The 18,732-nt window shown below is 38.4% G+C and overlaps 1 protein-coding gene across 1 annotated transcript; it reads right to left on the bottom strand.

Moving 5' to 3' along the window:
• Nucleotides 1–15,213: 15,213 nt before the first annotated feature.
• Nucleotides 15,214–15,729, bottom strand: LOC107952344 (uncharacterized). Its single transcript, XM_016887604.1, has one exon. It carries the CDS (start codon nucleotides 15,727–15,729, stop codon nucleotides 15,214–15,216), a length of 516 nt encoding a protein of 171 aa, XP_016743093.1.
• Nucleotides 15,730–18,732: the final 3,003 nt, after the last annotated feature.

Raw genomic sequence — 18,732 nt, 5'->3', positions numbered from 1 at the left:
TACACACCATTGCATACATCAAGCTACCCACTGCATTAGAATACGGAACTTGCAACATGTATTCTCGTTCCGTATTCGCCGAAGGAGATAGTTGTGCAGAAAGCTTGAAATGAGAAGCCAACGGGGTACTTACAGGTTTTGTCTGCTCGTTCATGCCAAACTGCTGTGGTACCTTCTTCAAATACTGCTTCTGAGACAAGCTAACTCTATCATGAGCTCTATCTCTCCATATTTCCATGCCGAGAATCTTTTTAGCTTCTCCTAGATCTTTCATTTCAAACTCGAGATTGAGTTGAGTCTTCAATCTTTCAATCTCAACTCTGCTCTTAGATGCTATTAGCATATCATCAACATATAAGAGAAAGTATATGAAAGTTCCATCTTGTAGCTTCTGAAAATACACACAATGATCAAATTTGCTTCTTGTGTACCTCTGCCCTTTCATGAACTGATCAAATCGCTTGTACCACTGCCTCGGAGATTGCTTCAATCCATAAAGCGACTTTGTCAGTTTGCAAACCCAATTTTCTTTTCCAGCAACCTTGAATCCATCTGGCTGAGTCATATAGATTTCCTCTTCCAAATCACCGTGTAAAAACGTGGTCTTCACATCAAGCTGAACTAGTTCAAGATCATATTGCGCAACCAAGGCTAGCAAAATCCGAATAGACGAATGCTTCACAACTGGAGAAAACACTTCATTGTAGTCTATTCCTTCTTTCTGAGTGTAACCCTTTGCTACCAATCTAGCCTTGTATCGAATTTCAATTTTACTAGGAAATCCTTCCTTCTTTGCATATACCCATTTGCATCCAATTGCCTTCTTTCCCTTGGGTAGTGTCACCAACTCCCAGGTCCTATTTTTATGAAGAGACTGCATTTCTTCATTCATTGCTTGCTTCCACTTTACACCATCAGGGTTACTTATTGTTTCTGTGTAAGTAGAAGGAACATCATCATCTGCAATTGGAAGTGCATAGGCCACTATATCATCAAAGCGAGCAGGCTTACGAATCTCTCTGCTTGGCCTCCTATATGCAATTGAATCTTGTTGCTGTAGAGGTTCTTGGGTAGGAACCTCTTCATCATTTGTCCATTCAATATTAGCTGGATCATCGTTAACCTTTTCAAGCTCCACCTGCTATAAAGTACTACTGGTTTTTTCATCCTTTTGTGAATCCTTGTACTTCAACATGGTTAATTCATCAAAAGTCACATCTCTACTGAAAACAATCTTCCTTGTATCAGGGCACCAAAGACGGTATCCTTTTACTCCATCAGTTATACCCAAGAATAATGCTTTCTTTGCTCTTGGGTCTAACTTAGATTCTTTTACATGATAATATGCAGTGGAACCAAATACATGTAAAGAATCATAATCAGTAGCAGATTTACCAGTCCACATCTCCATAGGAGTTTTTCCATTTATTGCAGCTGATGGCAAACGGTTAATTAGATGGCACGCATATGTAACTGCCTCAGCCCAAAATTCCTTGCCCAATCTAGCATTGGACAACATACATCGAACTTTCTCCAGTATAGTTCGATTCATGCGTTCTGCCACCCCATTCTGCTGTGGTGTATCCCGAACAGTGAAGTGTCGCACAATGCCCTCATCTTGGCATACTTGTAGAAATGGGTCGTTTTTGTACTCAGTACCATTATCTGATCGAAGTCGTTTGACCTTTCGACCAGTCTGAGTCTCCACCATCTTCTTCCATTTCAGAACTGCATCCAAAACTTCAATTTTTCTTTTCATTAGATACACCCATACTTTTCTTGAATAATCATCAACAAAAGTAACAAAATAGTGCATACCTCCCAAAGAAGCCACTTTGGTAGGTCCCCACACATCACTGTGAACGTAGTCCAGAATTCCTTTCGTATTGTGAATTGTTAGACCAAATTTTACCCTCTTCTGCTTACCCAGAACACAATGTTCACAGAATTCCATTTTGCAAGAATTTGTACCTTTCAACAAGTCTTGCTTCGCCAATGTCTGCAAAGCTTTTTCACCAGTATGTCCCAATCGCATATGCCATAATCTGGTAGCCTCTTAATCTAGATCTTTTTTAGAAACTATTGATGTTGATCCAATAACTGTACTTCTGTTTAAAAAATACAAGTTATTTCTTCTTGTGCCTTTCATCACCATTAATTGCCCAGCTTCTACCTTTAGTAATCCATCTCTCAAAGTGATTGTGAGCCTTTTAGATTCTAGGGCCCCTAATGAGATGAGATTTTTCTTCAGGCTAGGTACATAGCGAACATCTGTCAAGACTTGGATTGAGCCGTCGTGATTCTTCAATTGGACTGTACTCACTCCCATTGTCTTACAAGCACTATCATTGCCCATAAGAACAATTCCACCTTCTAGCTCTTTAAGACTAGAAAACCAGTCCTTATTAGGATACATATGGTAAGTACATCCAGAATCCAAAATCCACTCATCCGTTTGACATGCCATTACCATGCCAACCAAACTAAAGTCTGACTCCTCATCATGCTCCGCTACATATGCATTAGAAATAGCCTTGCCCTTTTGTAGCTTAGGACAATTAATTTTCCAATGCCCTTTTTCACGGCAAAAGGCACATTCATCTTTGGCGGGTCTCCGTTTGGATTTTCCCCTTCTACCAGATTTGCTGCTGTGTGAACGACCTCTTACTGTTAAGACTTCTGCAGTTATATCTCTATGATCTCTTTTATCTTTCTTTCGAGTCTCAGATTTATACAACGCACTACAGACTGCATCAAATGTGATCGTGTCCTTCCCATGAAGCAATGTGGTGGTAAGATGATCATATTCATCAGGAAGGGAATTCAACAACAATAATGCCTTGTCTTCATCTTCAAATTTCTCATCCAAATTTAGCAAGTCTGCTAAAATTTTATTGAATGAGTTCACATGGTCATTCATTGACATACCGGGTGCATACGTGAATCTATAAAGTTTCTTTTTCATATAAAGCCTATTTTCAAGACTTTTCGTTAGAAACTTTTCTTCCAGTGTATCCCATAACTTCTTTGCTGATGTCTCCCTCATGACAGAGTACTTCTACTCTTTGGCCAAACATAGGCGGATTGTACCACACGCCTGTCTATTGATCTTGGCACACTCCTTGTCATCCATCTTGTCAGGTTTTTCTTCAAGGGCTATATCTAGCTCTTGCTGACATAAGACATCCAGGATCTCACATTGCCACATACCAAAATTATTGGTACCATCAAATTTCTCTACTTCAAATTTTGCATTTGTCACAGTAATCCTTACTGATGACGATGCTGCTGCCATTTTTCTCCTCAATTCCAACTACTGTATACGTGAACAGTACCGTATATGTGAATAGTTCTGTATACGTGAATAGTATCGTATACGTGAATAGTACTATAAACGGTCGTATTCACTAAGTACGAATCTGGCTCTAATACCAATTGTTGTGAGGAAGTGTGTGAAAGGGTAAAATTATTGTACTAAAAAATCACACTAAGTTCAATTCCCAGGAAAGAGAGGTGGATCACGAGGATCACTTAAGTACCAAGTCTTTCCTAGCCAGAATATCCCTCTATCGTAATTTAATAGCACAATAAATCACTACAATCACACTCACAAAATATGAACAATAAATAGTAAAGAACACCAGAATTTTAACGAGGTTCAGAAAATCTTGCTTACATCTTCGGGCACTACTAAATATATTTCACTCCAAAATACAAGTGAAACTTTACAAATAGGGAGAGAGAACAATGCCTTAAGTAGAGAATGGCAAATGCGGGATGATGAGAATGAGCAATGGTTGGCCTATTTATAGTTGAGGTTCAAGGGCCACCTTGCAAAGTCCCTATTCACTTAGGGACCAAAAATTGCTATTATCCCATGCCCAACACTAAATAAATATTTGGTGCCCATAACTTTGACCTTTCCAAGGTATGGGTAGGTATGGGAAAGGTATGGGCAAGGTATGGGGTATATTCTAATATAAAGTCTTCTTAAGCTTTTCAATGTCACTGTCAACTCCCCAAGCTAGGCTTATTTCTTGATGGGTAATATTGCTTAGTGCAGAAATGAAATTTTCAGCAATCCTAGATGCAAAGGATCTAGCCATGACTGGTTATCAATAGAATTGGGGAAGGAAGAAACTGAATGAAATGAAGTCAAATTATGGAAATGTGAACTATTGCTACCAACACTCTTGAAGTAATAATGAAGAGAGATGGATCACAAATGAAATGATAAGGAAACTGTGTGAAAGACTTGACCCAAAGAAAAACCAAGCCAATGACTCGAATCTTTTTTTCTTTTTTCCTTTAGGGATAATTTAACAATATTTTTGAAAAGTACTTATCAAAAGTGTAGTTTAAAATTTAAGTGTTTAATATTACTGTTAAAAATTATTTTTAAAGAATAAAATATTTATTTTAAACATGTTACATTTAAATAATATTTAAATTAATTAATATTAATATATTTTAATAAAAATATAAAAATTTATTATAACTTGTTATTATTTTAATATATGAAATAATAAATTTTAAATATTTTTAAACAATAAATATTAATTTTTTATAAAATTTAATTAGAATATATAAACTATATTTTAAATATTTAAATATAGCCATTAAATATTTATAATTAGTATTTAAAAAATTATTTTTAATTAATAATTTTAACACATTTGTAATTAAGCACTACAAAAAAGGGAATGTATTATATTATTGGAGGGGAAAAAGTAATTAAGCACCAAAAATACTTTTGGAAGAGTAAAAGCTAAAAATTTTAGCTTTTCTTTTTTAGAGATGCTTTTGAAAAGTACTTTTGAAAAGCCAAAAATTTTAGCCAAAAGCAACTTGTTTAGTAAAACTTTTCTTTTAAAAGTGTTTTTGAAACCAGAAGTGTTTTTTTTTAAAGCACTAGTAACTGGCCTTTAGTATGATTGAGTGTTTTGTATTTTTTTATGAAAGAAAAATAACAGTCTATCAACAATTCGTTAATATTATTAGAATCTTTCATCTTTATTTGATTAATAGAATATGCATGAATCCGTTTGAACAGGATCGGGAGATTTATTTGGAAAGTAAATTTTAACTGCTTATATTGAGAATCGGTATGAATCAGTCAAATCGATAATTGAAGTAATTGAATCAGTTAAAAATAGATTGAATCAATATTTTAATTTTTTTAATTTCAATAATTTTCTAACTGAATCAGTGAACCAGTAACTTGACCGATTTAACTACCGACCTAGTTTAAAAAACATTGCATAATTTTTTTTTCCTTTCCACTTTTTTATAGAGTGAAAATTGCTTATAAACTAGATTTTATTGCTTGACTACGCCCGGGTTTTAAAATAATTATAATAAAAATTAACTTTAATCATATTAAATCACTATTATTTAAACATTATACTTATATTTAAACAATTATGTTGAATTATACAGATGAATTTATATACAATAAAAATAATATATGAGAAAATTAATGTAACACCCCTAACCCATATCCGTCACCAAAACAGGATTACAAAGCATTACTGGAGTTTACATATCAAATACTATTAATTCATGTCACTTATTATTCATATTTGAAACCAATCATATCAACCCTTAAATGGACCCTCGAGGCCCAATTTATGCATTAAAAATAAATCGGGATTATACTGAAAACTTAAAGAATTTTTCACAAAATTCCAAAATTTTCCTTAAGTACCCATATGGGTAGGCCATGTGGGCATTCGAAATAAGGGCACACGACTGTGTCCCATCATGTGTCCTTACTCGTGTAACTCTCTGACTTGGGTCACACGGCCAATTACACGCTCATGTGCTAGGCCGTGTGGATAATTTAATTTTCAAATTTTAGGTGCAAGATTCACACGGCCAAGACACACGCCCGTGTGCTAGGCCATGTGTCATACACGGCTGAGACACGTGCCCGTGTGAGCAATTTGAAGCATTCTGTTTCTCAATTTTAAGATGCAGAGGACACACAGCCAAACCACACGCCCGTGCGCATGGCCGTGTGTCACACACGGCTGAGACACACGCCCGTGTGTCTACCTTTGTGGACGAAAATAGGTCATTCTCAATGCCGCTTTTCTCGCCCATTTGGCCTTCCACCTACAACCACATTTGAATACATTTACCAACCATGTAACACCCCAAACCCGGCCTGGACTTTATGGTCAGATTAGGCGATGTCACATGGTAGTGTGTTTGAAAAATCATAACTTTGCTTAAACCAATTTTCGTTCAGAAACTTTGCATTTTTACTTATCAATTCCAAAACCATGTTATTTACTCAGTCGAAAGTTTTCAAAATGTTTATTTACTGCGGAAGCTTATAAAACTGTTTGTGTACTCGTGAGTATTTTGCTAAAACATTGTTTCTTTTGAAAACTCGAGTTTTCCCTAGAACCAGCAGTTATAAACCAAAACAATAAAAATCCCAAATTAAAAATAAAAATCCAAAGAGGCCATGATATAGTAAAATACCCCAAAATAAAATCAATATCATAATTAAGTATTAAATAGAATGAAATAGGTCGTGTGGCCACCGTGAGTCCTCCGCCGCACCAATCTGCTTAAGTCTGAGGATTACCTATACAGATAAAATAAAAGGGTGAGTTTACGAAAACTCAATGTGTAATTCCCATATAAACAAGCAGACAAAATGCAATCATAGCCTGGCCTAAGGCCATTTCAGTAACAGTTTCAGTTTCAATTAGGGCCTTAGACCATTACAATACAGAAGCAGTCATGAACTTGGGCCTTGACCCATTATAGTATCAATATTCAGTACAGTAACATATATACAGTATCAAATTCCTACCCAGCCAGTCTCTACACTCTAACTCAGTCCAACCCTACACTCCATGTGGGGATATAATCAACCCACCCATCCCTACACTCAAAAAAGTACCAAATGCGACACTAAACAGTAGTTTGCAACTGAGCTGCCAGTAATTTAAGCTCGAGGCCTTTCAGTACACTTCCTCCGAATAATATAAGCCCCTAATCCAATGTAATGCAATATACAAATATGACATAATATCGTGAATGTAATCAAGGCATACAATATCAAATTAGTGGAACATCAAACTTTTCCATGTCAGTCATACTGTCATTTCAGTCAATTAGGGGTTTAAGTAAGCTTACCAACTCCACCGTAGGTCCACAGTCGACTCAGGCGACCCGTGCAACCTTAACAATTTAACAGTGAAAATGGGCCCACAAGCCCATGTTGTTTGCCAGTGTGGGCCCACACACCTGACTCCATTATTTGCAAAAGCACTCCTGAGCACCCAAGTCTTATCAATTGACTTGTATATCACTTTTATTATATACCTTAATCAATAACCAATTAACTAAAATCGACAGATATACTTCTAACATCTTCATAAAACTCTTACCTTACAAACACCAGACGCTTCCCTCTATAATTCGGAACCAGCACAGCCCTTAGCTCCAGACTTTCGACTGTCATCATAATTAATAAAGATTCCCCAATTACCAACTTAAAAACTGAATATTAAAACACCCTTATTAGTTGAAAAACAACGATTTAATCAAGACCCCAATACCAAGGGTAGTTCAATAAGTATGATCCACTTACCAACGACAACTCTGTCCTTAACACTCCAACCTCAGCAGCAGCACAAACTGATTACTGCCTTTCGCTTACCTTAAGTAACAACAAACTCCTTAGTCTCCAACCAAGAATCAACTAGTAGGAGGCGAAAACACTACTTACCAAAAGCACAAAAGCACAATGGAGAAGACAAGTTATGGAATGTAAAAGAGTTTAGAGAAAGAATGGATTAATAGAGAAGCCAAATCAGTAGAAGAAAGAAGTTTTCCAGCAAGCAATCGGTAGGAAATAAAAGGAGAAGAAGAGAAAAGCCAGAAAAGCAAATCGACAGCAGTGAAGCAGGAAAAAGAACAGTAGAGAAAATGGATTCATAAAGTCAAAAAGGGTAGAAAGGCCAAAATTTTGAGATAAAGAAATCAGGTTCGGCACAACTCTAATCATTTCCCTTAATCCTCTCCTTAAAATCCTTACTACCAACCGTCCACTTCCCCACTACACCTCAAATTCCTTATTTTCCTCCACCAATCCCACAACTATCGAAACCACCCTTATTATCCTCCTAAAAATCAGCCACAACATGCTCACACTCCTCAAATACTCAGAATTTCGGTCAAACTACAACACTCACACTGTAACATCCCGAAATAGGGCATAGTCAGAATAGTGGTTTCAGGAACACAAATCTGACATCAAAATATTTATTTTATGATTATTATGAGGCCAAGAATATGAGTATATGCATGTGTTAAAGTTTCATGAAGAAATTCTAAATATAAGATGTCCAATTGGAAATTAGGGATTAAATTGAATAAATTGCAAAACTTGGTTTCTAGAAGCAATTTGTATGAAATTGCTTTAGATTATGAATTAGAAGGTCTTGGAGAGCAATTTTCCCAAATTTTAAATTTTTGGACAAAAATGGGCTTGCATGGATGAAATTTTAAAGAAAGGGCATAAGGGCATTTTGGTCATTAAGCATTTTAATGAAATAAAAAGAGAAAAATGGAGCAAAAATATGCTCATCTTCTTCCCATAGCTGCCAAAATTTGGAGGACACCATACCTAGGGTTTCTTCAATTTGCAAGCTCAATAGTAAGTGCTCCCGAGCCCCGTTTTTCATGTTAGCTTGATCTCTCCATTTCTACCCATATTTCATGCTAGGGTTCATGTTTAAAAATTTACCCATGCATGAGTTGATTGTGTTTTGATGTTTTATGGAAGAATATGAAAGATAAATGTGTGTTAAACATCTTTTCCAAGTTGGTTTTCATGAGAAACCCTTATAGGGACTATTTTGTAAAAGATGTAAATGTGTGGTAGAAATGAGGAAAATAATGAAAAATGTGGGTTGCCATAAGAGAGAAAAATGTTCAGTTAGGCTTGGGTAAGATAGAAATTGCATGTGTTTCATTATAAGAGCCTAGGGACTAAATCGTAAAAATGTCAAAGGTTAGGGGCAAAACGGTCATTTGGACCGGGAGTAGATATTAAACTTGAAATGTATAATGTGAGGTATTAATGAATTAATTTTGCTGTTATAGACCCCAAGGAACAAATTTCGGAGGTCAATCGTGGTAAACGCAAGGTTTCGGAATAACCGAAACACAACTCCGAAAAGAGTACCAGGTAAGTTTGGATAACTTAGTAAACCCTTGATATGCATAATTGTATGAATTATGAATGCTTGATGATTGTATTTGTTATTGGTATGAAATATCATAGAAATGCATATTGATGATAACATATGAAAAATATCTCGGTTGAGGTTGACAAAGGGAATTCGATGGATAAACCCTCATTGAACAGGTAAACTGAGATTCTTCATGTGTTGCAGTAAGGATTTAGCCCGGATGGGTAATTTGAGATCTTAGGTATAAAAAGGAATCTAGCCCGGATGGATGTTCCTTGAATGATCAAGCCTCCCGAAGAATATGTTTGCATGATAGATTCAGCCCAGACGGGTAATCTGATTAGGGTCTGAATTTAGCCTGGATTGGTAATTCAGATCTGAGCTCATTAAGGGTGTTTGTTGCTATAAGGGATTTAGCCTGGACTGGTAATCCCGACCTCACCTTATGAGTTCATATAATGGGGGATTTAGCCTGGACTGGTGATCCTGCCATATGATGTGAGGTTCGCGGAAGTGCATAGATGGAATAATCATTCGTATAAATTGACGGATATTGGGTATTCCATCTAGGTTTCTTAGAAAGTCAACGAGATTAACATGGATATACATATATGAATGAAATGTTGAATGATGAGCTCATCTAGTTAAATTACATAATACATGATTATATGACTAACTCATTGATTGAGTGCATGTGATAGGAAATCATTTCATAATGGATGATTTCTTGAAATAAGTATGGATGATTTCATGAAATAAGTATGGATGTTTGCTAATTACTCAGTAAGTTTACTTTTCGGTTATTCAAGCTTACTAAGCATGAAAATGCTTACCCTTTCTTTTTCCCTGTCTCACAGTGCTCAATGACTCATAAGGATTGGAAGACAATTAGGGAGTGAACACATTATCAACTAAACAAGCTTTGGTATAAAGACTCAGTTTATTTTGTTCAATGGCATGTATAGTATTTTTGAGTATTTTTTTATATGTGTCATTTGATTTGCCCAGTAAAGGCATGTAAAAATATGTTTATCTCTTTGTATATGTCCATGAGAATTGGCTTAATTTAAGTAGGCTATGACCTACGATTTTATGCATGGTTTTAATTACGAAGGATGAGTTTCTATCAATTGGCAATGAATCACATGAATGAGCCAATTTCAGATGGATTAATGTAATATGGGAACCCATGAAACTAAATAGGAAATAACCATTTATGTATGAAACCAATGATATGAGGTTTCCATACAACTATTTTCAATAAGATTATTTACAAGTATATAATTATGCTTCTTCTCAAACTTGGTAACCATTAGGCACAAGTAGTATAAAGGGGTGACTAAAGGCTTGGAAAATAGTCTAATAAAGACCACATGGTTGAACACACGGGCGTGTGTCTAGGCCGTGTGTGACACACGGTTCCCTCCCATGGGTGTGTGCTATGGCCGTGTGTCCCCTGCAATTAAAATTTTAGCTCAAAGTCGTACACGGGAAGCCACACGGGCGTGCGCCATGGCCGTGTTAAAATGACAGTGCCGTCCACGGGCAGGCAGCACGAACGTGTTCCATGGTCGTGTTGATAAGTCAGTGTTGCCCACGGTTGAAGGGCACGGGCGTGCCCCAAGATACACGAGCATGTGAGTCCATACGGCCCACCTACACGGGCGTGTGACACTTCATGATAAAGAAAATCTTCCGAGAAGCCCAATGTTTATCAAACGTGTTCGAATTGTCCCGCATTGCCTTTCGATATGTTATAGGTCTCGAAGGCCTATATAAGGGATGAGATGCTCATGATTGAAAAGTTTTAAATTCAAATGAAATTTTGTAACCCGAGTTAGTATACTGAAAGTGTAAAGTTCTGGTAATGCCTCGAGCCATGTCCCGGTGTGTTAGATATGGGTTAGGGGTGTTACACACACGGTACCAGCAGTAAAAATAAATCTCTTTGATCGCGCAGAGATTCGAACCCTAGACCTCTATCCACTTAACACTGCACTTAACCACCAGACCAGCAAACCCATTCTGACATATTTTACCAACATTTATTTATAAGCCTACTGATTAGAGATAGGGGTTTATTCATTTAAAAACAAAAATTTGCCCAAGCCAAGACTTGAACTTGGAACCTCCCACACACACAGAGAACACTTAACCACTGAAACAGATACACATTTGTGTTATAAATATATGAAAATAAATATATAAGAGAAATTTTTGGGGCGTTACAACTCTACCCCTAAAGAAAATTCCGGCCTCGAAATTTACCTAATTAGAACAGATGAGGATACTACTGTCTCATTGTATCCTCCGGCTCCCACGTGGCCTCCTCAGTGCTATGATTACGCCAAAGAACCTTAACCAGTAGGATGGATTTTCTTCTTAGAACATTTACATCTCGATCCAATATCTAAACTAGCTTCTCCTTAAAGGTTAGATCTAGCCTAACCTCGATCTCCCCAACAGGAACAATATGCGTAGGATTAGAGCGATAATTCCTCAGCATCGAGATGTGAAAAACATCATGGATCCGATCCAATTCTGAGGTAGTTCCAACTGGTAGGTAGACGATCCCACACATTTCAGTACGCAGTAAGGCCCAATAAACCTAAGGCTTAACTTGTCCTTACAACCAAACCTCAGTACCTTCTTCCATGAGGAGACCTTAAGAAAAACAAAGTCTCCCATAGAATACTCGATTTCAAAATGCTTCAGGTCTGCGTAGGACTTCTGTCTATCAGATGCCGCTTTCAGTCGATCTCGAATGAACCTAACTTTATCCTCGGTATCAAAAACTAGTTCAGGGCCCAGAACACGTCGCTCGCCCAACCCAGTCCAACATGAAGGTGTGCGACACCTATGACAATATAATGCCTCGTAAGGTGCCATCTGTATGCTAGACTGATAGCTGTTGTTATAAGCAAACTCTGCTAGCGGTAGGTAAATCTCTCAATTTCCTCGAAATTCAATCACACAACTCCTCAACATATCCTCTAATATCTGAATCACCCTCTCAAATTGACCATCTGTTTGAGGATGGAACGCAGTACTGAAGTCCAGCCTTGTACCCAAAGCTTCATGTAGCTTCTTCCAGAACCAAGACGTGAAGTGAAGATCCCTATCTAAGATGATTGAAATAGGTATCTCATGCAGTCTCACTATCTCAGACACATACAGTTTAGCTAGATTCTGTAAAGAGTAGTCAGTACGAACTGGTATGAAATGGGCAGATTTGGTCAATCGATTCACGATGACCCATACAGAATCCTTCTTAGTGGGTGTGAGAGGTAACCTACTAACGAAGTCTATAGTCACTCACTCCCACTTCTAAAGTAGAATCTTAACTGGCTGTAACAAACCCGAAGGCAACTGATGCTCAGCCTTAACCTGCTAGCATGTCAAACACTTAGCCACAAAATCGGTAACTTCTCGTTTAAGACCTGGCCACCAGTATAACTCACGAAGGTCGCGGTACATCTTATTTCCGCTAGGATGCATAGCATAAGGGCTACATGCGCCTCTCTCACTATCAATTGTCTTAATTCAGTATCTTTCGGTACACAGATTCTCCCATGGAAACAGAGTACCCCTTCGCTATTCAGTCCAAAATCCATAGTATTCCCACTCTCAACCTATCGAAAGCGAAGACCGAAAGGCTCATCATCTAACTACTTACCTTTAATCTGATCGACCCATGTCGGTTTAACCTGAAGTTCGGCTAACAGACTTCCATAATCAAATAAACTGAGGCAAGCAAATATTGCCCTCAAATCAGTCATAGCCCTACGGCTCAGTGCATTGGCCACCACATTGGCTTTACCAAGATGGTATCTAGTCATACAGTCGTAATCTTTAAGTAGCACAATCTACCTACGCTGCCTAAGATTCAGTTCCTTTTATGTGAGGAGGTACTTGAGACTCTTGTGATCCGTGTAGATGATACACTTTTCACCATATAGGTAATGACTCCAGATTTTCAGTGTGAACACCACTGCGGCCATCTCTAGGTCATGCGCTGGATAATTCGCCTCATGAGTCTTAAGCTGACGAGTCGCATACACTACCACCTTACCCTCTTGCATCAATACACATCCTAAATCGACATGTGATGCATCACTGTAGACGATAAACTCTTTTTTAGACTCTGGCTGTATCAAAACAGGGGCCTCAGTCAGTACAGTCTTGAGCTTCTCAAAGTTCTCTTGTTGCGCATCAGTCCAATTAAACGGTACACCCTTATGTAGCAGCTTAGTCAAGGGTGCCACAATCAATGAAAACCTTTCTACAAAACGTCGATAATGCCCTGCCACTCCCAAAAAACTGCAGATTTCAAATACAGTCTTAGGCTACTTCCGATCTAAGACGGCCTCAATCTTTCGAGGATTGACTCTAATCCTCTCAGTAGAAATCACATGTCCCAGAAATGTCACTTCACATAACCAGAACTCACATTTACTGAATTTGGCGTATAATTGTTTCTCTTGCATAATCTGTAGAACCACTCTGAGATGTTCATCATGTTCATCCTCGGTCTTCGAATATACCAATATTCGATCAATAAATACCACCATGAACCAATCCAAATAGGGCTGAAACACTTGGTTCATTAGATCCATAAAAGTAACCATTGCATTAGTTAGTCCAAATGGCATTACTAAGAACTCGTAGTGTCCATAATGAGTCCTAAACGCCGTCTTATGCTCATCAGCCTCGTTAACTTTCAATTGGTGATACCTTGATCGGAGATCAATCATAGAGAAAACTGAAACTCCTCAAAACTGGTCAAACAGATCATCTATCCTCGATAGGGGGTACTTATTCTTTATGGTCAGTTTGTTCAGTTTTCAGTAGTCAATGCACATACGCATGGATCCATCCTTCGTTTTTACGAACAGAACTGGTGTTCCTCACGGGGACAAACTAGGGCGGATGAACCTACAATCTAGTAACTCTTGAATCTGAGCTTTAAGCTCCACGAGCTCTTTCAGTGCCATTCTATAAGGGGCGATGAACACCAGAACTGTACCAGCAAGGAGCTCAATCCCAAACTCTACTTCACGATTTGGAGGTAACCCAGGTAGCTCTTCAAGAAAAACATGTGAAAAATCCTTAACCGTCTTGATATCTTTAATCGAAGAATCTCTAGAATCTAAAACACTGATGTAGGCCAAATACGCCTCACATCCCTTACGAACTAACTTTTCCACCCTCAGTGCAAAAATCACATTCGATAAGTAATTTCGACGTTCCCCAATTACGACTACCTCACTTTCCTCCGTTCTCAGTACAACCCTTTTTATGGCACAATCCAAGCTCACTCAGTGTTTAACCAACCAATCCATTCCCAGTATTAAATCGAACTCCCCAAATGGAAGCTCCATCAAGTTAGCCAAAAAAATAGCCCCTTGAACCTCTAAAGGGACATCTCTAAACAGTTTATTAACTCTTATCGATTGCCCTAACGAACTCAGTACATTGACCTCACTCGTAGTACTCTCAACCAGTATACCCAAGTTTTTAGATATGGTACAAGCTATATAGGAGTGAGTGGATCCTATATCTATTAGTGCAGTATAAGGTTTATTATAAATAAAGAACCCGTAATGACGTCTGGAGCATCTCTATCTTCTCGGCAACGTGCAGCATAAACTAGAGTCAGCTGCCTTGCCTCAGTATGCCCAGCACTTCCGCTCGGTGCTCTTTGACCATGACCAAAACCATCCCCACTTTTGGCCTGACCACGGCCTCTCGGTGGCTGCTAGACTGCCCTCGGTGGTAGTACAGTACCCATGCCAGAAGTTTGCATCTAATCGGACCTCTGCGGACACTCTCTAATATGGTGCTCTAATGAATTACACCTCAAACAAGCCCCAATTCTTTTCCAACACTCGTCCTAATGGCGTCTACCACAGTCAGTACACGGCGGCTGTCTAGTAGCGGCAATAGAAGCCCCAAATCCGATCTACCCATCAACTTTGGCCTTTTTCTTAGCCCTCTAAATAAAACTTGAGGGTTCCAACTCCCTCTTGCTCCTACCTCTCTTTCGGTTCTGGTGCTCAGCACATTTCATTTCCTCGATGATCTTCGTCTTATCAACCAGTGCAGCAAAGTCTCGCTCCCTCTGTGGAGCTATCAGAACCCTCAAATTATCCTTGAGGCCATCCTTGAAGCAAACATATCGTTCGTACTCAGTCGCCACTATACCTTGTGCATAACTGCTCAATCTCAGAAACTCAGCCACATACTCAGCCACTGATTTATCTCTCTGAGTCAAATTCAGGAACTTTCGCCGATGAGCATTCACGTAACTAGCACCCACATACTTTCCCTCGAAAACAATCTTAAAATATTCCCAGGACAGTTGTTCGGGTTGATTGCCCTCCTTAACAGTGAGCCACCACTGATATGCCTCATCACTTAGCAGCGATACAGCACCTTTTAATTTTTGCTCGGGAGTGCAATCTAGATCGTCTATAATCCTCTCTATGTCCTCTATCCAGTACTCAGCCATATTAGGGGCAACTCCAGCAATAACCTTGAAAACTCCATTAGACTAGAGTCATTCCGTAACCGACCCGCGGCCTCTAGCTCTAGTATTGGGCCCAGCGATCCTCTCTAGAATCCTTAACATGGTTTAGGACAGTGCACCGTCCCTAGCCGCTCGATCATGAGGCCTAGTCTTAGTCATAGGTGAAGCCAGCATCTCACTAGTATCTAAATTAGGCAGGTTTCCAGAAGATGAAGACTCTGCTCGAGCCCCTCTACAGCCTCTACCACGGCCTCTTATACCCCGTCCATGAGTATCTCTGGTGCTAATTATCTAATTGCATTTTATTTTTTTAACAGTTTTATGTATCAGTTGACAATTTCAATGTTTATTAATAGATATTTTATGAAAATAGTATCAGAAGTGTACAATTTGTTTCGTACATCGCAGTGTCAATCTATGTCTACCAGTCTTACTACAGTATCAGTATACACTAACTTAAGTGTTTTTTAGTACAGTTTATCTATAGTAGTTTCGATACATACTATCTATAGCATTTTCAGTTTATAAACAAATAACAGTTTAGAGAACTTACAGGATCGGCGTGGAAACTCAGTGTACCACACATTTGTTAAAAATATTTCAAATCATTAGAAAATAGTTCTTAGAAAATCGAATTCTAAAAATCCAAATCCACAGTTGAGTTTTGTAACTTGGCTTTGATACCACTAAATGTAACACCCCAAACCTGGCCTGGACGTTATGGTCAGATCAAGAAATGTTACATAGTAGTGTGTTTCAAAAATTGTAGCTTTGCTTAAACCAATTTCCATTCAGAAACATTGCATTTTTACTTATCAATTCCAAAATTGTGTTATTTAATCAGTCAAAAGTTTTCAAAATGTTTATTTACCGCGGAAGCTTATAAAACTGTTTGTGTACTCGTGAGTATTTTGTTAAAACGTTGTTTCTTTTGAAAACTCAAGTTTTCCTAGAACCAGCAGTTATAAACCAAAACAATAAAAATCCCAAATTAAAAAAAAATCCAAAGAGGTCATGATATAGTAAAACACCCCAAAATAAAATCAATATCATAATTAAGAACTAAATAGAATGAAATAGGTCGTGTGGCCACTGTTGAGTCCTCCGCTGCAACGATCCGCCTAAGTCTGAGGATTACCTGTATAGATAAAACAGATGGGTGAGTTTACGAAAACTCAGTGTGTAATTCCCATATAAACAAGCAGACAGAATGCAATCATAGTCTGACCTAAGGCCATTTTAGTAACAGTTTCAGTTTCAGTTAGGGCCTTAGCCAATTACAATACAGAAGCAGTCATGCACTTGAGCCTTGGCCCATTACAGTATTAATATTTAGTACAGTAATAGATATACAGTATCAAATTCCTACCCAGCCAGCCTTTACACTCTAACTTCGTCAACCCTACACTTTATGTGGGGATATAATCAACCCACCCATCCCTACACTCTAAAAAGTACCAAATGCGGCACTAAACAGTAGTTTGTAGTTGAGCTGCCAGTAATTTAGGCTTGAGGCTTTTCAATACATTTCCTCTGAATAATATAAGCCCCCAACCCAATGAAATGCAATATACAAATATGACATAATATCATGAATGTAATCAAGGCATACAGTATCAAATCAGTGGAACATCCTCATACTTTTTCATGTCAGTCATATAGTCATTTCAGTCAATTAAGGGTTTAGGTAAGCTTACCGACCCCACCGTAGGTCCACAGTCGACTCGAGTGACCCGTGTAACCTTAGTAGTCTAATAGTGAAATGGGCCCACAAGCCCATATTATTTGCCCGTGTGGGCCCACACACCCGTATGGCCCATGCGGCCCAAAATGGCCTTAGTCGTGTGGATCACACGGCCTGGCCCAAAAATCCCACATGCCCGTTTGGGCCAACACGACCGTGTAGCCCACACAGCCCAATACGGTCCGGCTCATGTATCACACACGGCCAGCCTCGTCGATCACACAGCCTACCATACAAGTGGTCATATGCCCGTCTAGCGTCGACAGCTTTATTATTCGGTTTTTTACCGATTACAGATTTTTAGTGCTGTGATTACACACCTAATTCTGATTATTTGCAAAAGCACTCCTAAGCACCCAATACCTATCAATTGACTAGTATATCACTTTTATTATATACCTCAATCAATAACCAATTGACTAAAATCGACAGGTATACTTCTAACATCTTAATCGAACTCTTACCTTACGAACACCAAATGCTTCCCTCTATAATTCGGAACCAGCACAACCCTTAGCTCTAGACTTTCGACTGCCATCATAATTAACAAAGATTCCCCAATTAACATCTCAAAAACCGAATATTAAAACACCCTTTTTAGTCGAAAAACAACGATTTAATCAAGACCCCAATATCGAGGGCAATTCAATAAGCATGATCCACTTACCAACAAAAACTCCGTCCTTAACGCTCCAACCTCAGCAGCAGCACAAACCAATCACTGCCTTCCGCCTACCTTAAGTAACAACAAACTCCTTAGTCACCAACCAAGAATTAATTAGCAAGAGGCGAAAACACTACTTACCAAACATACAAAAGCACAACGGAGAAGACAAGTTGTGGCACGTATAAGAGTTTAGAGAAAGAATGGATTAATGGAGAAGCCAAAGTAATAGAAGAAGGAAGTTTTCCAGCAAGAAATTGGCAGCAAATAAAAGGAGAAGAAGAGAAAAGCTGGAAGAGCAAATCGGCAACAGTGAAGCAGGAAAAAAACGGTAGAGAAAATGGATTCATAAAGTCAAAAGGGATAGAAAGGCCAAAATTTTGAGATGAAGAGATCAAGTTCGACACAACTCTAATCACTTCCCTTAATCCTCTCCTCAAAATCCTCACTACCAACCGTCCACTTCCCCACTACACCTCAAATTCCTTATTTTCCTCCACTAATCCCACAACTACCGAAACCACTCTCATTATCCTCCTAAAAATTGGCCACAACATCCCCGCACTCCTCAAATACT

Source organism: Gossypium hirsutum, chromosome A02 (assembly GCF_007990345.1).
Source record: "Gossypium hirsutum isolate 1008001.06 chromosome A02, Gossypium_hirsutum_v2.1, whole genome shotgun sequence".
Taxonomy (NCBI): domain Eukaryota; kingdom Viridiplantae; phylum Streptophyta; class Magnoliopsida; order Malvales; family Malvaceae; genus Gossypium; species Gossypium hirsutum.
The sequence above is the reverse complement of the archived record's forward strand: the minus strand, read 5'-3'. Positions and strand labels throughout refer to the sequence as shown.

Excerpts from the sequence above, each read along its gene's own strand:
- LOC107952344 (XM_016887604.1), bottom strand. The coding sequence starts at position 15,729 with ATGGCTGAGTACTGGATAGAGGACATAGAGAGGATTATAGACGATCTA.